This window comes from Melanerpes formicivorus, unplaced genomic scaffold (assembly GCF_026170545.1).
Source record: "Melanerpes formicivorus ecotype bairdi unplaced genomic scaffold, bMelFor1.0.p_v2 SCAF_8, whole genome shotgun sequence".
NCBI lineage: Eukaryota > Metazoa > Chordata > Aves > Piciformes > Picidae > Melanerpes > Melanerpes formicivorus.
Window position 1 is genome coordinate 275,212 of NW_027142360.1, and position 22,295 is coordinate 297,506.

The following is a 22,295-nucleotide window of genomic DNA, read 5'->3' on the forward strand; positions in this document are numbered from 1 at the left end:
GTTTCCTGAGATTTGGTGGAAGGTGGCTGTGCTTTGATGAGGTCTTATTTTCCATGACAGCCCTCCTGCACCTTGTCTCTTCCTTGCATTGGTGGAATGTCTGGTATGAAGGGAAGCCCTGTTTCATCTTTCTTCTTTGGACTGTTAACTCCATTTTGCTGCTTTCTTTGTTTTTTTTTCTTTATATTTGTGATGACTTACTGTGCTTCTCTCTCCTCCATTCCCTGTTCCTCCCAGTTTTCTACCTCTACTTTCATCCTCCCCACACAGAATGGTCTGGGTTGGAAGGGACCTTTAAAGGTCATCTAGTGCAACTCCCTCTGCAGTAAGCAGGGGCATCCTAAACTAGATCAAGTTGTCCACACAGAATAAATTTGTCTTGCCTAAAAAGAACAAGGAAAAGGCACAACTGGGATCACTTTTTCTGCTGTGTGTGCCAGTGTAGTTATGCCCTGCTCTGCTTTCCCCAAAAGTCCATAAATAGGAAGAACTTCATATGTGGCCACAACTGAAAATGTACATGAAGAATATGTGACATAATCAGTGGAAGTGAGATAAAACAGTCATGCCTTTCATAAAATCTCTCCATGACCCCCTGAAGAATTGGTGATCCATCTTGTGTGTGTGTGTGTGTGTGTGTTTATGCACGTGGGTCTGCGTGGGCACTGGTGGCTGCAGTTTGAGGCATTCCGGGGTGATACTGAGCAAGGATGCTGCACGTATGTGGCAGAGCATGCCAAGACTGCTCCTAAAGAAGGAAGTAGGAAGCTTTTACTTTCTTTTCCCTTGCAAAACCTGTGACTATGTGTGACCGTTTTAGGCTGTGCCTTTAAGAAAGGGACAGTTGCTGGAACACTCTGGCTGAATGTTTTGGTGTAGAATGAAAACATTCAGATATTCTAAATGAATTTCATTGGTAGATTGGTAAAATGAAACTTTAAGCTTTAGTTCAGTTTTGAGTCTCAGTTCCAGTCGGTTCTGTCTTTTCAGCCTGTCTGCTTCTGGACAACAGCTGCGGGAGCTAACCTTGAGAGATAACAGCTAAGGAAGAAACTAATCCTTGCATGTGCTTTAAGCTAACAAATTTTCCTCCTTAATAATTACTTTTCTCTCTCTCTAACCCTTTTGGGAAAAAAGGGAGGTAGGGGGAGGGGGGGGGAACCCTCCTCTGGCTGGAGGAGGGAGTTTTGTTGTGTGTTACTTTCTTTGCTGTGTATATCTGTATATATTGTAAATACTGTGTATTGTGTATATATAGATTTGCATTTCATCCTGCTTGTAAATATAGCTCATACCCTTTGCTTCTCCGACTGAGTTAGCTGTGGTTTCTTTGTGGGGGAGGGAGAACTGAACTTTCTCTCACCACCACACTATGCCAAGTGTTTTCTTCTCTGCATTGAGAGGTATTCTAAGCATGTTAAAAATTCAGACGTACCTGCAATGTGTTGGGTTTTTTCTTTCTCTTATTCATTTTTTTAGCCCCATGATGGATTTTCTCCCTGGGATATCACATACACTTGCCCTTCAGTGACTGTCCTCAAGGAGGTTGAAAGGTTACTTCTCCAATATAAGACTGAAGAGATTATAGGGAAGTTATAGAATCATAGAATCATTTTGGTTGGAAAGGACTTTTAAGAACATTGAGTCCTGTGGCTCCTCTAAAACTTGCACATTCTCAGCAGAGGAGTCTGTCAGAGTGGTTTGGAAGTGTGTGTCTGGTTAGCTTTGACATTCACTTAAAATAGCTGCCTCTAAGTTTAAAAATGAGCTACAGGTGCCTTATTATGCATAATTAAGTTAATATTCTTGCTTTTATACTCATCTTTCTAACACCTTTCTCTAGTATTAGGGTTTTTTAAGTGCTAGGTCAAACCCCTAGTGGTTGCTGGGAGTTGGATCTGCTTTCTGATAAGAATATAAATGGAAGCAATGATCTCACAGTGGAGGGACCTGGCCATAACAAGCTCTTGACATACCAAAGCTTGTTCTACAGCAGTATTTACCTTGGTCTTTGTCCTGGTTTTGAGCCAAGAGCTGCCCAGGGCAAAAGAATGGAAAAGATTTTTACCCCTTCCCAAGGAGTAAGATAAAAAGGCTGCAGACTGATTGGATGTTTAAAAGGAAGTTCTATTTACAAATATATACAAAAGATACTCAGGTAGAAGGATAACGTTCACAGACTAGGCTCAATCATTCACCTGGGTCTTACCAGGGCAGAACCTTCCAGAAACCTCATTCCCCTCTGCCTCAGCAGCCCATGAGCAGCCAAACTTCCCCCCCCCACCTCCCCACCCCCCCTTACCCCCAGCACTAGACACAGGCCTACTGCAGGCTTTGAAATGCCCTGTGGCTGGAAATTCCCTGCCAGCTACAGCCAGGAGAAAGCCTCTCCCTGACAAACCATAAGATAAGGCGTGTGCTCTTCCTGAGACCAGGAGGGAGGAGAGGGAGATTGGCTGTACACTCCCTTAAATAGTGAGATAAGGGAAATGGAATAGAATAACAGATGACAATATCCTGCGAGGAACTGTCCATCCCCTTGGCACTCGCTGTCCTTTGGAGAACTTTCCTTTATAGTTATAGCAGTTAATTATTGATTTGCCTTAACCTACAACAGCCTTTTAGATGTCCCTGATGGCGAGCGTCCATCATACATCTTAACTGTTTGTTTGTCTGGTGAGAAAGCTTTCAGAGAGAACATGAGAGCAAGTTCATGTTTTATACCAAAGCTGAGTCAGCTTCAGTGTGGGGTCAGGGTGTTGCCAATACTGGTCTGCAGTAGCTCACACAACTGTGGCAAGGAACAGCAGCTGAGCATCTCCCCTGCTCCATTCTGTGAGCTGGAGATGCCTCCAGTGGTACAGGCAAATTAAAAATCTGCCTGCTTCTTTGGTTTGTTTTGATTAATACAGAGTCCATCTGGTACCAGAAAAGTTTACATTCCTGTAAACTGCACAGTACTGAGTTTTGCTAGGCCACCTATGCTGCTGGCTCCAATTATAAAACCTCTGAGGGCCCTGATGATGTACTTGATTTCAGGATGAACTGTGATTTTCAGGAAGCTGGAGCTGCCAAATATCTGTCTAGCCTCCGTCTTGGTCCAGAGAGGGCAAGAGACTCAGTTCTTTTGAATGTTCTTTGCCAGGTAGCAAATTTCATGCTGTATGCAATTTGGCCTAGGTTGGGCGGGGGGAGGGGAAAGAGGCATGGCAGAAGCAGGGCAGGGATTTAGGCACGGGTTTTGGCCTGGCTGTGGGAAAAGTTTCGGAAGGTTTTGGCCTAGTGAGGTTTTGGAAAAGCCCAGGTAGCCAACTGGGCCAAGGCTGAATACAAAGTTGTGTGTTTTGTTTATATCTGTGAATAGTTTTTCCATTTAAGTTTCCAATTCTGTGAGAGAGGTTTTATTTTAGTCTTTTGGGGGCGAGGGGGTGTGTGTGGGGGGGGTGTAAAACAGCTTTCTGCCTGCTCTGCCCAAGACAGACGCATAGACAGCTGGATTACCACCCAAGGAATCATGTTTTCAGGACAGCAGCTTTCTCAAAATGGAAAAGGGGTTGCTTTTTAATTGGTTCCTTCCACAACAGTTCATTACTTGACTGAAGCTGCAAAGTAGCATTTGAGGGAAGGACCAGAAAGCTCAGGGCTCTCTGAGCTCCTGGCTTCACCCATTTCCAGTTGCTTTCACAAATTTCCAGTTTGCTGCCCATCTGCTCTCTAGCACAGAATGGTGATTTGGAGTTGGTGTCAGTGTGGGTTTGGTTGTTTTTTGCTTTTTGTTGGTTTGGGGATTTGTTTGGGTTTGGTTTTTTTTTGTCTGTTTGTTTGTTTTCCTGGAGATGTAACTGCTTGAACTGCGAGGGGCCTCTCAGGATGTTTTGAGATGCTTTCAAAGGCCAGTTCCGCCGTAGCTGGAGCTAACCTGCAATTTGCTAACCTGAAGTTCAGTGGAGTGCTTCACATTAACTTTGACTTGCAGATGAACTCAAGCCTTAAAACAGTATTGAGTAGCTTGCATGGTGTTATGCTTGCTGCAAGGAAGGTGCAAGATGCGGATAGCATTTTAATTACTTATAGGCAAACAAAAAAGAGTCAAATTCAAGATCATAGTATCATAATATCATAGTATCAGTCAGGGTTGGAAGGGACCACAAGGATCATCTAGTTCCAACTCCCCTGCCATGGGCAGGGACACCCCACACTAGATCAGGCTGCCCAGAGCCTCATCCAGCCTGGGCTTAAACACCTCCAGGGACAGGGCCTCGACCACCTCCCTGGACAACCCATTCCAGGGCTTCACCACTCTCATGGGGAAGAACTTCCTCCTCACCACCAGCCTGAATCTCCCCACCTCCAGCTTCATTCCATTCCCCCTAGTCCTATCACTACCTGAGATCCTGAGCAGTCCCTCCCCACCCTTCCTGTAGCCCCCTTCAGATACTGGAAGGCCACAATGAGGTCACCTGGGAGCCTTCTCTTCTCCAGACTGAACAGCCCCAACTCCTTCAGTCTGTCCTCACAGGAGAGGTGCTCCAGCCCTCTGCTCATCCTCCTGGCCCTTCTCTGGACACCTTCCAGCACCTCCAGATCCCTCTTGGAATAGGGGCTCCAGAACTGGAGGCAGTACTCCAGGTGGGGTCTCACCAGAGCTGAGCAGAGGGGGAGGATCACCTCCCTTGCCCTGCTGGCCACACTTCTCCTGATGCAGCCCAGGATCTGATTGGCTTTCTGGGCTGCAAGTGCACACTGAGAGCTCCTGTTGAGCTTCTCCTCCCCCAGCACCCCCAAGTCTCTCTCCTCAGGGCTGTTTTCCAGCCAGTTACTGCCCAGCCTGGGATTGCCTTGACCCAGATGTTTAAGTGTTCCTGCACTGCATTGCCAAGGATGAGAGAGCAACTGCTGTCTTCCATTCATTTTCTGGCTTTTTTCTCCTCAGGCCAGGCTTGAGAGACCAGGGGGATTGTAATAATGAGGGTTCCTCTACATGCTGTGATGGTGTTCAGACCTAGATCAATGTTTGCAAGGCCCCAAAACACAGATGCACTTTTTTCTGGCTCTTAGCAGCCTAAAATGAAGTTTACCCTTCTTGCTAAAGGGCTGCTTTTACAAACAGCACATTAGCCCTAGCAGTTGTTCCAGCTGGAACAACTTTGGTGCAAACTTTTTCTCTTAAAAGCCAGATTCCTGCTGAGCATGGCAAAATAGTGGGGACTGCATGTCCCCAACTCCCCGCAGGCACTGCCACCTGTTCTTGTAGCTTGCCTGACCATGGGTGGCTGTTCTGGAAGGTGGCAAACAGATAGTATGGAGATGACAGCCACCTCGTTGGTCTTAGGTGGTATAAGGTGATACAGTTTCTTGTGGATGAAGTTAGCAGACTTGTTGACACTGATAAAAGTGCTCCTCTTAATCTAGGCTTGGAGAAAAAAGCTGAACTGTTTTGACTGTCCTTTACCAGAATAATTTCACCTAAAGCAAGTATTTGTCATGGAAATTTTGTGCCCAAAGTGTTGCAGTTAGTTAAAACTACAAGCAAGGGACAACAGGCTGCTGAAAAGTCAGGCAATGTGATTAACAGAAGACTCTCCTCCCTCCACCCATTTAAATGTAAACAAGATGCAACCTAACACTTCTGTTCCTGTGGCAAGTCCCAGGGTGACTGAGTTTCCAAAACTCAAAAATAACAATAGGGAACAAAGGCTGGGGTTCAATCTAAGGCTATGAAAGTCACTGAGAGCCTTTCTTTTGGGCTCTGTTGCGTTTTGGATCAGCGCCACAGTGAATGCTTGAAGGCCAGCCTGACCTTTCATAGACAGGGAAAGCCGAAGGCTTAGTTTCATCTCACTTGTACTTTCTGGAGACTGGTGAAAGTCAGTGGTTGCTGAAAAAACTTTCCAGAGTTCAGTCCTTGAAGACTGGTCTGACATTTAAGTCAGACTTGGTGCTTAAATGTTAACATTTGTAAATAAGTAGACACCAAAGACTGAAAGTTACCTGGCTTGCTTTACAATGTGTGGTTTGCTTCCCAAGTTTTAATCACAACACAGATAAAGTTTTCTAAAGAACAGTCATTTAGTAGAGAGCACCTAGGTAATTATGAGCCAGCAGTGTGACCAGGTAGCCAAGATGGCCAACAGCATCCTGGGCTGTGCCAGCAGTAGTCTGTCCAGCAGGAGCAGGGAGGCGATTGTCCCCCTGCACTCAGCACTGGTGAGGCTGCACCTCCTGTGCTGTGCTCAGCTCTGGGCACCGCAGCACAGGAAGGACATCGAGGGGCTGGAGCCGGGACAGAGAAGGGCACTGAGCTGGTGAGGGACTGGAGAGCAAGGCCTGAGAGGAGCAGCTGAGGGAGTTGGGGCTCTTTAGTCTGCAAAAAAAGGAGCCTGAGGGGAGACCTCATTACTCTCTACAGTTACCTGACAGGAGGCTGCAGAGAGGTGGTCTCTGGGCTCTTGTCACAAGTAACTAATGACAGAACAAGAGGGAATGGCCCCAAGCTGTGCCAGGGAAGGGTTAGGCTGGACATTAGGAAAATTTTTCTTGGAAAGGTTTGAGTGGCACTGGCACAGGGAGGTGGTAGTCACCATCCCTGGATGTGTTTGAAAGCCATCTAGATGTGGTGCTTGGGGACATGGTGCGGTGACAGACTCGGAGTGGCAAAATGGCTGCGCTGGATGATCTTGGAGGGCATTTCTAGCCGGGATGATTCCATGATTCTGTGATTCTAGATGTACTTACTTCCTCTTATTAAACTCTGCCTCTGTTTATTGGCTGGCTTTGCCCCTAGTGCTTTTGTCTGCAATGTAATCTTTTCTCCATCTTGCAAACTTCCTACTATAGAAAATCTGAACAAAAAGCCAGATATTAAAGACTCTTGGCAGCATTAGGAAGTGCTGCAGTCTTGATTATTTTTAAGACTTGGAGGGCGGAAGCTGTCAGATAGACTTATCTTGAGGACTGGAGAAGAAGTAACATGCTAAACATTCACAGGAGAAATGTATAATGCTTTCTTGCTTGTAAAGGTAACTTGCATGCAGGTGTTGTGATTCATGTTGCAGTTTTGTAAATAATTTAGAGTATCCTGACAAAGATTGTATGCTGCACAGACAAACCTGCAGATGTTTTTCCTTCTGAATTTATTTTGTTTACTTGATACTTATAGCTTCTTTGAATTGTCTTCTTTTTTTTCCCCCAATCATTTTCTAGCTCCTATATGCTTAAAATATTCCTGTTGTCTCTTCTGTATTTTCTTTTTGTTTCTTATCACTTTATTATGAAGTTGAAGCCTCTGCAAGGTTCAATAGGAATGGAATTATCATTGAAATAATGTCATAGGTATGGCACCATTTGTTATGTTAAGTAAGCTGCTTGGAATTTGGCATGTGCTTCTACTCTATATTAAAATAAATGTGTGGCTATGGCTCCATGTACAGCTTAATTTTACTGACTGAGAAACAGGAAGGCTTTTATGAACACTCTTACAACAATAAACCACCTCTGTGTTTGTCTCTGTGCAGTTAATTGCTATAACACCTGTCAGCAGACTTGTAATGAAACTAAAGTGTGCAGAATACACTTAAAAATAAAGCATGAAAGAAATTCTGTTCTGTGAAACAGTTATTCCCATCCCCAGAGACTGATCAGAGAGCTGGGAACAAGGAGGTTTTGCATTATAATCATGGGCTAGAATTGAATTGGGCTGCTGGGGTGAGCTTTTAAAAACATGGCTTGGTGGTAGTCTTCTAGGCACCTGAAGACAGCAATCCTAGCAAGACACCCATGGGGGTTTTCTGATGATTAAGGCATTAATTGATCATTAAAACCCCCCACAACAATCAAACCAAACCAAAGCTAACACACCAAAGCAAAACTAAATTTTGATGGGGAAACTGCAATGTATGATAGTGTGCATTATTTTGAAGTGGTCTCTGTATTTTGCTTCAGTCACGTGGAAAGAACGTTGAAGAGCAAGAGTGATGTTGTTAGCGCGCCATGGCTTCAGGTGGTTGAAACAACGTACAGGGCTTTTTTCCAATTTGAAAAACGAGTCACTCTTTCAAAGTATTTCAACAAATATTTCTTTACTTTTATTTCAGCTACCTGAATGCAAATAACAACCAGAATTTCTTATATATTGCAAGGCCCTTTTTGAAGAGAGCTGCTTTGGTGATAAGCTACGTAAGTACCAGTGGACTTGACCATGGCAAGAATTAACATTATGTGATGGTGTACCAAGAGCCTCAGAAAGCTTGGATGAGAGATCTTAATATAAACTAGTCTTGAAAAATAGTCTAGAAAACTTAAGCTGGGCAGGGACAAGAACATTGCTATGTTTTCAGTTTACATTTTTGTTTATAGTGGCCGCCTATACAGCCATGTAATCATCTCTAAGTGTTTCCTGCCCCCCTACAAGGGGACTGGATGGTGCTGGGCATGCTGTTAATGGCATGCTGTTAGTTTCACTGCAGGGCTCAGCAGGAATCATAAGAAAAGCTCTGTCTGCAAATACTTGCTGCTTGGTGTGCTCTGAGCAGGACTTGAGACATTACAGGGGAAAGCCAAGCTCGTCTGTGGGCCTGTGCTGGGTCTGCAGCTCACTATACTGCTCTAGGAGCCAGATCTTGCTTGTCACTTGACAAACAGTTCCCAGTAAGGTGGAGGAGTGCCAGCCTGTGGAATTCCTTCCAGGTATTAAGATTACACAACATGAGAAACAGTGATGGAGCTTGTCCTGGCACAGGTGCCAGCATGAGTTAACCATAATAGCTCTTTCCCCTCTGGATTTAGGTAGATGTCAGTAGCGAAGTGTGGCAGTCTGAGCCACAGTAGGGTGATAAAGTTGTCCTTCAAAATGCTGCCTTTGTCATGGGTAGCCAAGATATGCCAGTTACAGTCAGTAGTGCACATATGAATGGGGAGGGTACAAAACAGCACAGGGTGCTGCCTGTGCTGAGGGTCGGCACATTGGTCACCCTGTGTAGGGTCGCAAAATTGGATTTTGCAAAACCTGCTGAGCTGGCTCACTTCTAGGTAGAGAGCAGAGCATGGAGAGCTATCACAACAAAAAAAAAAAATTGCTGGAGGTTTTGCTGCTTCTGAGTAGTGCATTGCTAACTGAGATACTCTTCTTTGAAGGTGATTCTTGTGTTGTATTTCCGCCTGTGGATAATGGGGGGATCCATGCCGATGTTTTCAGAGCAGGACAACCCAGCCTCATTCTCACCATACTTCCTGACGAGGTACAAACACAACAAAAGTTTATGAAAGCTTTGACATTCACTTTGGTATTAAGTTTTGCTTGCATGGAAATGTTTTACAGATGGCAAATGAGAAGGTTTATTTGATTGTCTGAACTTATTACTTCTCCTTATTGCTCTGCCTAGAATAGAAAGGTACCAGCATTATTTGAACCCTAAAGCATCCTCTGAGTTATGTTACAGATGCTTTCTTACTGAAATATATGGGCTTATGTTAATACAAAGCCAAAAGATTAGAGTTTAATTGCCTGAGCACAGGGCTGGAAAGTCCAGGGACTGCAGCCGAATCCTAAACCTTTAAACTGCGATGGAGATGGAATCATTCAGAGTTTCAGCTTCGGCTGAAGTTTGTGTGAAAAGGGGATGACCATTCCTGTTGGTATCACTGGCTGATTAGTGATGGTGGGAGGCAGGGCCCTGGTGGCTCAGAGGTCTGAGCAGCACTGGTTCAGCATATGGTGAGCTGCCGTGGATTAATTAAAAACAATGAACCCAAAATGTCTATTAACAGCTTTTTATTGTTTTGTCACTATAGTTTCTTAAAAGATACATGAGTGGTTACATTTGGTAAAATATTGTTTTTCCTTCCCTGGAACCTAGTATGTGTTTAGGTTGGCTGATACGACATCCCTCTGGCTCTGCTAGGCAGTAGCAAGGTAGTGGCAGCTGGGACTTAACTCTTCCCTCCAAATTTAACCAAACTAGTGCTACCAGAAGGTGGTAGGAAGTTGGCTTCCTCTTAAAGCAGCGGTATGTGCATAACTGTTTGTTCTGGTTACCTACTGAACTGGGGAAAGCTGCTTTGGAGGCTTCTGAAGGAATATCCTGATGTTTCAAATGACAATGGGAGCAGCCCTCTCTGTTACTTTCTGGCTCTTCATTCCAACAGTAGAATTTCAGCTGAGACACACGTTGAGATCAAGCAATCTTTAGTCAACATCTGCTGCATAACTGGACTGGATCTCTTTTGGGAGACCTTTATGGTAATGTGACAACAGCTCCCATTGCCATCAAAGCTAAAAGTGTCTGCTTTGGAAATCTCTGATCTGTTCACAGCATTTCTGGCAGAGTCATTAGTACCAGATTCTGTGTGGCACAGTGTGAAGGATTTGCTGCTGTCCCTCTTTGATACGTTTATGATGAGATAGGGGTCATTAAGTCATAAGTGATCCTGGCCCGATTCCAGCTACATATTCTGCCCTATGAACGTCTGTCGAGTGTTTGTCTTTTTATATCTTATAATGATAGGGGAAACTTTTTAAAATCCAAAAGCCAAGTAATTGGGGTATGAAACAGCTCTTCTCCTTCTACTGAGTATGATCTTAATCCTTACCTTACACAATTTACCAAGAAGCCTCTGTCTTCCATCCAGAAAGCGCATCCTTTTGGCAAGCCTGGGTGCCAGCCATGGCTTTCTAAAATGCAGAGTTAAATTTAGCTGATCAGTTCCTTCCACAGCTGATGCTCAGACACAGGCCCTGCCAACAGAAGCTGAAAAGCACATTTGTTGCTGAATCCTGGTCAGGGTCCTTATCTTGACAAAACCCCCTCCTCACATCCTCTGTCAGACTCAGACTGTAACTCTCACCTGAGACTTTATCTTACCATGGTTAGAGCTGAAGCTATTGCTGCAGAACTGACAATATGCCAGTCATGATGAGTGCAGAATTGGGATGGAGCCACCAAAGTTAGATGCGATGATCTTGAAGGTCTCTTCCAACCTGGTTTATTCTATGCATTCTGTGTAAGGTTGAGTGATCTGTGTCGGGCTAGCAGGAAACTTACACTGAGGTACAAGGCTGGGTGCTCAGCTTGGGTGCAAGGAAGAGGGAGGCAAAAGAGGCAAGATGCCAAGTTTTAAAACCTGGTATTTCCACACGGTGGAAATAAGGAGAGGTGTCAGCTGAGTAAATTGTTTGAGGGTGGATTTGGAGGTGATACAACTTGCTGGAGTTACATTAGGTTAGACTGTAGGACATCAAGGCTCAAGGATGTTCAGTAGGTGCTGGTATTCCGCTGGCTGCATGTCTGACTGGTGAATATCCGGTCACATGGGAGAGTTTGTTATGACTGAGGAGAGGTGTGCTGCTGAACCTTGTATTAACTAATAGAGAAGGACTGGTTGGGGACATTAAGGTCAGGAACAGCCTTGGCAACAGTGGCCATGACATGGTGGAGTTAAGTATTATACAGGGTAGAAGCAAGGCAGTAGGATTACAACCCTGGACTTCCACAGGACCCACTTTGTACTCTTCAGAGATATACTTGCAGGAATCCCATGGGCTAAGACTCTGGAGGGTAAAGGAGCCCAAGAAAGTTGGTCAGTTTTTAAATGCCTCTTCCTCCAAGCCCAAGATAGGTTTGTTCCCCTGAGCAGAAAATTGGGTAGAGGTGCCAGGAGACCTGCATGCATGAGCAAGGAGCTTCTGAAAGAAATCTCATGGAAGAAAGATACTTACAATTCATAGAAGGGACATGTCACATGGGAGTAGTTGCTAGGGTATGTAGGAAGGCAACAAGGAAGGCCAAAGCTCGCTTAGAACTAAAACTGGCAAATTAAGTAAAAGAGAACAAGAAGAGCTTCTTCAAATGTATCAGTAGTAAAAGGGAGAATAGGGAAGGTGTGGGCCCAGTGCTGAGTGAGGAGGCAGCCCTGAGAGCTGAGGATGCAGAGAAGACAGAGTTGCTCAATGTCTTTATGCTTAAGACTAGCCCCTGTGAACTCCAGACCCTGGATGAAGGAGAAAAAGCCTGAAGGAGGGAAGGCTCTCCATTGGTCGATGACACAAATTGAATATACACAAGTCCATGCAGGCAGACCAGTTGGTGTAGTCTACCTTGATCTCAGTAAGTCTTTTGACATTGTTTCCCATAACATCCTTGTGAGCAAGCTCAGGAGGTGTGGGATAGAAGAATAGACAGTGAGATGGATAAGGAACTGGTTACAAAATAGAGTCCAAAGAGTGGTGGTCAATGGTGCCAAGTCCAGATGGAGAGCTGTGACCAGTGGATTCCCCCAGGGATCAGTGCTTGGTCTGGTCCTGTTCAACATCTTCATCAATGACATTGATGAGGAGACAGACAGACAGTCAAGAGTCCACTCAGCAAGTTTGCTGATGATACCAAGGTGGGAGGCTTGGCTGAGACACCTGAAGGCTGTGTGGCCGTTCAGTGAGACTTGGACAGACTGAGAACTGGCAGACAGGAGCCTAATGAGGGTCAAGAAGGATAAGTGCAGAGTCTTGCACCTGGGAAGGAAGAATAAACTGCAGCAATACAGGCTGGGAGGTGATCTGCTGGCCCTATGGAGAAAGACCTGGGAGTCCTGGTGGACAACAGGTTCTCCATTAGCCAGCAATGGCCAAGAAGCCCAATGGTATCCTGGGGTGCATTAAGAGGAGTGTGTCCAGCAGATTGAGGGAAGTTCTTCTCCCCCTCTGCTCTGCTCTGGTGAGACCACACCTGGAATATTGCATGCAGTTCTGGGCTCCCCAGTTCAAGAGGGACAAGGATCTGCTGAAGAGAGTCCAAGGGAGGGCTACAAGGTTGCTGCTGAAGGGACTGCAGCACTGCCTAGTGAGGAGAGGTTGAGAGCCCTGGGGCTGTTTAGTCTGGAGAGAAGACTGAGAGGGAATTTAATAAATGTTTACAAATATCTGAGGGCTAGGGTTCAGGAGGGAGGAGACAGGCTCTGCTCACTTGTGCCCTGGGATAGGAAAAGGGGCAATGGATGGAAACTCCAGCACAGGAAGTTCCACTTCAACATGAGGAAAAACTTCTTCACTGTGAGGGTCCCAGAGCCCTGGAGCAGGCTGCCCAGACAGGTTGTGGAGTCTCCTTCTCTGGAGCCTTTCCATCCCTGTCTGGATGTGTTCCTGTATGACCTGTGCTGGATTCTGTGTCCTGCTCTGGCAGGGGGGTTGGACTCTATGATCTTTGAAGGTCCCTTCCAACCCCTGACATCCCGTGAGCCTGTGATCCTGTGACTAGAAGGAGTTGCTACGCAGCGTGCGTGCTGCAGCTGTGGACACCTACAGCAGCAACATGTGAAGAGAGGGTGTGAGAAGCTTCTAACAAGTTTTGCAGGCAGTAATTAGGTCAAAGCACTGAATTTAAAGCCAGGATGTTATTTGCTGTTTGGGTTGTGTTAGAAGGAAGAAATTGGAAAAGCTAAGCTGGGTGTTAGGACCAAAAGGGAGAAATCTCATGAAACAGTCAGTGCTGACTAGTGGTCTTGAGGTGGTTACTGACACCTTAAATATTGTCTGAAGCAAGGGCTAGTCCTCAAGCAGCAGGCAAGTTGTTCTGTAACTCTCAGAAGAATGTATTGCACACAAATAGGAGTTTCTGTTTGCAAGCAGTCACATTGATTTGCACTGGGCTAGGAGTGTAGTTATTGTGCATGTCTCACCAGGGTAAATGTGATAGTTTTCAACAAAGTTGAAAACTATTACAAGACTTGGCCAACTCTTTCAGGCTAGGAGGAAGGCTGATGGAAACAAGTGGAATAAAAAAGGGAAAGACAAGTTTGGAAATTTGTGGCACTCTTTGTGAAATGTATAACTTTAGATCTGGAATTAGGGTCATAGGATGAACCCAAGGGAGTGTTCTTAACTCTTGCAAGGTTTCTTTGTCAGCTGGTGCAGGCTCAGTTCATCCCAACGCTGCCAGGGGTTATTGGAACTAAGATTAAGCGTAGATGTAAGATAGAGGTTTGAAAAAGTATTGAGCAATGACATCAGATTTTGTGAGCCCTTATAGAATCATAGAATGATAGAACAGTCCAGGCTGGAAGAGACCTTAGAGATCATCTAATCCAACCTCCCTGCCATGGGCAGGGCTAGGGTTAGGAGGGCAGGGACATGGACATGGGCAGGGACACCTCTCAACCAGCCCAGGTTACTCAAGGCCACATCCAACCTGTCCTTGAACATCTCCAGGGAGGGGGCATCCACACCCTCTCTGCACAATCTCTTGCCAACCTTGCAGGAAAGAATTTCTTCCTAAGTGGCTTAGAGGCTGGTGCAGTCAAAAGAATTTTGGGTTTTTCGATCTTGGAGAACTTTCTACTGCAGCAGGTCAGCTGGCAACAGATGGAGTACATCTGTCCCAGAGGAGGGGAAAGGTCACAGTATACAAGAATGGTCTATCCCCCAAAGGTAAAAAGATTCTAGGAAGGGAATTGGCAGGTCTCATTGACAGGGCTTTAAAATAGTTTCAAAGGGGGAAGGGGCTGAAACTGGTCCCCCCAGGCAGGAGGCTGGGGGTGATAAGCTAGAGCCAGAGGTGAAACCAGCAGCCCAGCTGCAGTGCATGTACACTAATGCACGAAGCATGGGTAACAAAAAAGAGAAGGAAGCCTTGTTGCAGCAGGAAAGTTATGATGTAGTTGCCATCACAGAGACGTGGTGGGACGACTCACATGACTGGAGTGCTGCAATTGATGGCTACAGGCTCTTCAGGAGAGACAGGTTAGGAAGAAGGGGTGAAGGGGTGGCCCTGTACATCAGGGAGGCACTAGATGCCATTGAGCTGGAGATCAGGGATGATCGGGTTGAGTGCTTGTGGGTGAGAATTAGAGGGAAGAGCAGCAGGGCAGACATCCTGGTTGGAGTCATAGACCACCCAACCAGGAGGAAGATGTTGATGAAGCATTCTATAGGCAGCTTAAGGCTGTCTCAAGATCGCCTGACCTTGTTCTCATGGGCGACTTCAACCTGCCTGATATCTGCTGGGATCTCAGCACAGCAGAGAGGAGGCAGTCTAGGAGGTTCTTAGAATGCATGGAGGACAGCTTCTTATCCCAGGTGCTGTGTGAGCCTACCAGGGGTAAGGCTCTACTTGACCTCCTCTTCACCAACAGGGAAGGGCTGGTGGGTGATGTGGTGGTCGGAGGGTGCTTAGGGGCCATGACCATGAGATAATTGAATTTTCAGTATTTGGTCAAGCTAAGAGGGGCAGCAAGAAGACCTCCACTCTGGACTTCTGGAGGGCAGACTTCAGGTTACTCAAGGAACTAACTCAAGGTTCCCTGGGATAAAGCCCTTAAAATTAAAGGGGTCCAGGAGAGCTGGACCTGCTTCAAGGAAGAACTCCTGAAGGTGCAGGAACAGGCTGTGCCAATGTGCCAGAAGATGAGCCCTGGGGCAGCCAGCCAGCCTGGATGGGTAATGAACTCTTAATAGAGCTAATGGAAAAAAAGAGGGTGTATCACCTTTGGAAGAGAGGGGAGGCAACCCATAGAATGCTTAAGGATGTTGCTAGGTCACGTAGGAATAAAATTAGGGAGGCAAAAGCACATTTGGAGCTTAAACTGGCCTCTGCTGTGAAGGACAACAAAAATCCTTCTATAAATACATTAATAGCAAGAGGAGGGGCAAGGACAAGCTCCACTCCTTGGTTGACATGGAGGGGACCGTTGTAACAAAGGATGAGGAAAATGCAGAGGTACTTAACACCTTCTTTGCCTCAATTTTTACTATCAGGACAGAATGTTTTCCAGACAGCTGGCCTGCAGAGCTGGCAGATGGAGTCAGGGAGCAATATAGTTCCTTAGTAATCCAGGAGGAAGTAGTGAGAGATGTGCTCAGCCACTTGGATCCCCACAAGTCCATGGGAGCGGAGGGGATCCATCCTAGGGTGCTGAGAGAGCTGGCAGATGAGCTGCCAAGCTGCTATCCATCATTTTCCACCAGTCCTGGCTCACTGGAGAGGTCCCAGAAGATGGGAAGCTGGCCAATGTGGTGCCCATCCACAAGAAGGGCCGGTTGGATGAGCCCAGGAATTATAGGCCTGTCAGCCTGACCTCAGTGCCAGGCAAGATCATGGAACAGTCATCCTGAGTGCAATCACACAGCACTTACAGGATGGCCAAGGGATCAGGCCCAGCCAGCATGGATTTAGGAAGGGCAGGTCCTGCCTGACCAACCTGATCTCATTCCATGATCAGGTGACTGTCTGATGGATGTGGAGAGGCCTGTGCATGTAGCCTACCTGGACTTCAGCAAGACCTTTGACAACACCCCCCACAGCAAACTCCTGGCCAAGCTGTCAGCCCATGGCTTGGACAGGAGCACTCTGAGCTGGGTTAGGAACTGGCTAGAGGCTGAGCCCAGAGAGTGGTGGTGAATGGTGCCACAGCCAGCTGGCAGCCAGGCACCAGTGGTGTCCCCCAAGGATCAGTGCAGGGTCACATCCTCTTTAACATATTTATTGATGATCTGGATGAGGGCATTAAGTCCATCATCAGTAAATTTGCTGACGACAGCAAGCTGGGGGCAGGAGTTGATCTGCTGGAGGGTAGAGAGGCTCTGCAGAGGGACCTCGACGGGCTGGACAGATGGGCACAGTCCAACAGCATGAGATTGAACACATCCAAGTGCCAGGTTCTTCACACTGGCCACAACAGCCCCATGCAGTGCTACAGACTGGGGTCAGAGTGGCTGAGAGTAGCCAGGTAGAGAGGGACCTGGGGGTGCTGGTCGATGGTAGCCTGAACATGAGCCAGCAGTGTGCCCAAGCGGCCAAGAAGGCCAATGGCATCCTGGCCTGCATCAGGAACAGTGTGGCCAGCAGGAGCAGGGAGGTCATTCTGCCCCTGTACACTGCACTGGTTAGGCCACACTTTGAGTCCTGTGTCCAGTTCTGGGCCCCTCAGTTTAGGAAGGAGGTTGACTTGCTGGAACGTGTCCAGAGAAGGGCAACAAAGTTGATGAGGGGTTTGGAACACAGCCCTGTGAGGAAAGACTGAGGGAGCTGGGGTTGCTTAGCCTGGAGAGGAGGAGGCTCAGGGGTGACCTTATTGCTGTCTACAACTACCTGAAGGGAGGTTGTAGACAGGCAGATGATGGTCTCTTCTCCCAGGCAGCCAGTACCAGAACAAGAGGACACAGTCTCAGGCTGCACCAGGGGAGGTTTAGGCTGGATGTTAGGAAGAAGTTTTACACAGAGGAGTGACTGCCCATTGGAATGGGCTGCCTGGGGAGGTGGTGGAGTCACCATCATTGGAGGTGTTGAGGAGGAGACTTGCTGGGGTGCTTGGTGCCATGGTTTAGTTGTTTAGGTTGGTTGGATTGGTTGATGGGTTGGACATGATGATCTTGAAGGTCTCTTTCAACCTGGTCTGGTCTATTCTATTCTATTCTATTCTATTCTATTCTATTCCATTCCGTTCCGTTCCGTTCCATTCCATTCCATTCCATTCCATTCCATTCCATTCTAAACCTATTCTCCTTGTCCTATGGATGGACACTCTTGTAAATGTCCCTCTGCAGCCTTTCTTCAGGATCCCTTCATCTATTGGAAGGCAGCTCTAAGGTCCCCCCAGATTCTTCTCTTCTCCAGGCTGAGCAATCCCAGTTCCCTCAGTTAGTCCTCAAAGCAGAGGTGTTCCAGCCCCTGGATCATCTTTGCAGCCCTCCTCTGGACTTGATGCTGGTTATGTAAATTAGATGACTTGCAGCTGTGAGAGGTCTGTACATCTATTATTGTGTGGCAGAGGGAAGCATATGGAAATTAAGGTGTATCAAATGAACCTAAGAGGACAGAGGTTCATAGCAAGCCAGTGAGGTGGCTTTCAACAGGTAGTTGAGCTGGGAAGCCCCTTCCCGCAGGATGCTGTTGGAGTACTGAAAGTTTATGCAGACCTTAAAATTGCAAGTGATATTCCTGTATTAATATGCTGCAGGTATTTGATCACCATAGAGTCACTACAAGCACAGCTTCCAGGCCAAGATGTTGCCAGGCAAAGACATTTATTACAATATGCAGCAAGGTTATAAAACTCTTTTAGAAAGCACAGGTGTCACATCTTCATTGGTTATTTTCTATTGGCATGCATGTAAATAGGCAATACAATAGGTTAAAATAGCAAAACAATAATTCAACACATCCAACCAAATTCTGCCAAGTCTTTCTACTCAGTTACAAGATGCTTACATTCTTTTCTAAGTCAAAGATTAAACATGGCCTTCTCTAACTCAAGCAAGGGCAAATCTTCCCCTACATTTCCCTCTTTCTTTCTCTCAGTTACTGATAAGGTGTGCATTCCTACCTCAAGGGCAAAACATAGCTGTTCCAAAGCTATCCAAAAACATCCCTTCTCTTACATCTCCCCCTTTTTCTGATAAAACCACACTTTTGATCGACCTTTCTAACATTCTTTGCCTACATAAAAGCAAGCAAGGTAAAATCAACAATATAGCAAAAGAAATCATGAAAATCAACAATTCAATTTTGGTAAGAGATTGTGTCCACCCTGGTAGCAATACATCCATCAAAGTCTTCACATCCATGGCTATGGACAAGTAACAAGAAATCTAACATGGCCCTGTTCTGTAATGTAGTGTGTCTAACAGACTGATGTAACCCTTAAGAGATACAATACTCAGAACTGTACCAGTTAGCTCATTCTAACACAACTGGCATTATACATGGTTAAAGATAACAAAACTTCCAGCTACATTCCTTTCCACTTCTCTTACATTGTCAAGACACAAACAGGAGAGTTGCTTCTTTCAGACAGAAAGGTTTCTCCTGAAGGAGAACTTACATCTTGCTAGTTCCAGTTCTTACATTTCCCTTTTCTTATTAATAAAGAAGACTTGATCAACCTTACCAGTTCTAGCCTGAACACATTGTACACAGGGATTAAGATACAAAGACCCACAAATACAGCAAACCCAATCTTCAGCACTGTCTTTTACAATCCACTTCAAAGGCATGAATGTTACACCTTTGTCTTTTTCTAAGATGGTAAAAAATCATAGAAGTGTTAGTGTCAGCAAGGTCCTCCCTGCCCAGGCTCTATGCCCACAGATAAGGAAAATACCTGCAGGCAGACAGCAAGAGTGAAAAGACCCCTTTGCTGGGTCAGAGATGACATCCTGAATATTCCTGGTTCTGCCCAATGTAAAATTAAACATAACACAATCATCTGCTTTTACTAATCCTAGCATAATGATCTCTTGATGCTCTGTCTTTGCTAAGGAAAAGTACTGAGTCCTGTTGTTCCTACCTTTAGCCTCCTGTCTTCTAACTAAAGCATCCAAAATTTTTATATCATCCATAAATTTTGTCAAACCACACTTAAAACCACATAAAAAAATGAAAATTTGAGAACATAGCATGCTTTAACTATTCTTTCTTGTGACATACTGCCCACAATTCCCCAATTTTTGGTTTTTATAACCTAAAATGAAAATGTCTTTTGTGCTATAATCCATTTGACCTTCCCTTTGACTATTTGAGACTATTACTTAACTATGACAGACTGTTAACATATAAATCCATGTGAACATATTCCCTAATCACACAACAATTAAGCAATCATGATATTCAGTCCCAATTCAGATGTTTTCTGGTGGCATTCTCATGCAGTCAGCCTCTGATTGATGCTTTTGATCTCACATTATCATGACAGTCATTGTGATCAGCGTTAGGTCTTTTGATTTTCGTTTTCATGGGCACTGCTGTTTTTCCCATCCTCTTGATTCTTGTGCTGTCTTCTGCTGAGATGATTGTAGTGCTGAGTTGCAGAATGTCAGATCATAGAATAGAATAGAATAGAATAGAATAGAATAGAATAGAATAGAATAGAATAGAATAGAATAGAATAGAATAGAATAGAATAGAATAGAATAGAATAGAATAGACCAGGTTGGAAGAGACCTTCAAGATCATCACGTCCAACCTATCACCCAACACCACCCAATCAACTAACCCATGGCACCAAGCACCCTGTCAAGTCTCCTCCTGAACACCTCCAGTGACAGCGACTCCACCACCTCCCCAGGCAGCCCATTCCAATGGGCAATCACTCTCTCCGTGTAAAACTTCCTCCTGACCTCCAGCCTGAACTTCCCCTGGTGCAGCCTGAGACTGTGTCCTCTTGTTCTGGTGCTGGCTGCCTGGGAGAAGAGACCAACATGACATGGGCTGGCTTTTTCTTACTGGTAGGACTAAAGCCTGTAGGTGATAAAATATTCATCCCTTTCCTAGACTTTTTCTTTTCCCAGGCTAAACTTCTGTGTGATGTATCACAAATTCTACCCCACCCCCCCCACCCCCCGCCCTTTTTTCCCTCCGGTTTTCTTCTCTTTTTTTTCTTTAATCCAAGCTATTGTGGATACAAAGAAAAGACAAAAAACCCAAACCCATTATATAATATCCGCATATCAAACTCCTAACTTAGGCTAATACCAAAAATCCCTGAAAAAACTAAAGAACTATGTTAAAATTAAACCATCAAATCAATGTCTAAGAAAGAAACAAAAAGGGTGTTGCATTAACTAAAGCATGCTCTTTTAAATGAAAACCTATTGACCACATCCCTCGCGTATATTACACAGAGCTCTTTTGAAATGCTATAGCACACACACAAAAAAGGAAGGCTCAAACCAGAAGAAAAACTTCACTTCTGAACTTGTAAAATAACTTATTCTGCTTAAATTTACCCATTATTGCTCACATTTTTAATTGTTATTAATTACTATGTCTATTGTAATCAAGTACTAATTATAATAGTATAATATAATTACCATATGCGTAACATATTTATTATTATCAATTATTACTTGATATGCCTTATTATAATTACTAAATACTTGAGTACTCATTATTCATTATGCTTACTATTAAAATTTAACTACTAAAAGCATCAAAATAACAAATCTCCAAAGTCCCTTACAATCAGAATTAATGCTACAATTATTATCCATATCAGGATTGCACTCGCAAAATGTTGAATATTTTTCTTAACAAAACTTAGCACTGTTACTGTATATCAGAACACAGCTTTTACAGACAAGGGAGAGAGAACAGAGAGTGAAAAGGTGGGGCAGGAGGAAGGGGGGAACTGGCAGGCTCAGCAAAACCACTATAACCACAGGGAGGGAATGATCGGGGGATCGTTGCTGAATCCACAGCAGCTCGCTTTGCAGGTGGCTCTCAGGGTTGAACGGTGGGATCCCTCGGTGGTACGGAGGGTCCCATTGAACCATGAGGTTGGGCTGCAGCGTCCTTTGGAGATGTGGAAAGTCTCATAAGTTCACTAAAAGTTGTAAAATTCTCACCTACAGATAACAAGCAATCCCCAGGCAGAGGTGATAGCAGTGACTCTGAGCTTAATTGATGAAATCAGCTTAACTGATGAAATCAGTCCCTCTGAAGAGGAAAGAAAGGGGCACAAATTAGGGTCAATTGAGAAGTCAAAAGCCCAGCTAAATTGCATGTACACCAATGCACACAGCATGGGCAATAAGCAAGATGAGCTGGAAGTCCTGGTCCACCAGGGTGACTATGATATAGTCGCCATCTCAGAAACGTGGTGGGATAACATGCACAATTGGAGTGCAGCACTGGGGAGTTACAGGCTGTTTAGGAGAGACAGACAAGGGAGAAGAGGAGGAGGGGTGGTTCTGTATATTAGGGAGTCTCTCTTTGCCACAGAGCTTGAGGTGGAGGATGAAAGGGTTGAGTGCCTGTGGGTTAAGATCAGAGGGAGGCCTAACATATCTGACATCCGGGTTGGAATCTGTTATAGACCACCCAACCAGGATGAGGAAGCTGATGAAATACTCTATAAGCAACTGGAGGCTGTCTCAAGATCATCAGATCTTGTCCTTGTGGGCAACTTCAACCTGCTTGATATCTGCTGGGAACTTAATTCAGCAGAGAAGAGGCAGTCCAGAAGATTCCTGGAGCGCATGGAGGACTGCTTCCTGATGCAGCTGTTAAGTGAGCCTACCAGGGGCCAGGCTCTGCTTGACCTGCTGGTCTCCAAGAGAGAAGGGCTGGTGGGAGATGTGACAGTGGGAGGCTGCCTAGGGTGCAGTGACCACGAGATAGTGAAGTTTTCAATATGCAGGGAGCTAGGGAGGAGCACCAGCAGAACCTTCACCTTGGCCTGCAGGAGGGCAAACTTCAGCCTTTAAACAGGCTCTGTTTAAACCTATTCGCAAAATTCCCTAGGTATCAGACCTCAAGAACCAAGGGGTCCAGGAGGGTTGGAGCTACTTCAAACAGGAGCTCTTGAAGGCACAG

The 22,295-nt window shown here is 45.4% G+C and overlaps 1 protein-coding gene across 1 annotated transcript in view; it reads left to right on the forward strand.

Moving 5' to 3' along the window:
* The window catches only part of TMTC1 (transmembrane O-mannosyltransferase targeting cadherins 1), a 200,167-nt gene that overhangs the window by 65,186 nt on the left and 112,686 nt on the right, over window positions 1–22,295 (forward strand). The window contains exons 6-7 of the mRNA XM_068141758.1: window positions 8,094–8,175; window positions 9,133–9,236. Of these exons, the coding sequence (XP_067997859.1) occupies window positions 8,094–8,175; window positions 9,133–9,236 (186 nt within the window). The remainder of the gene's footprint in view (window positions 1–8,093; window positions 8,176–9,132; window positions 9,237–22,295) is intronic.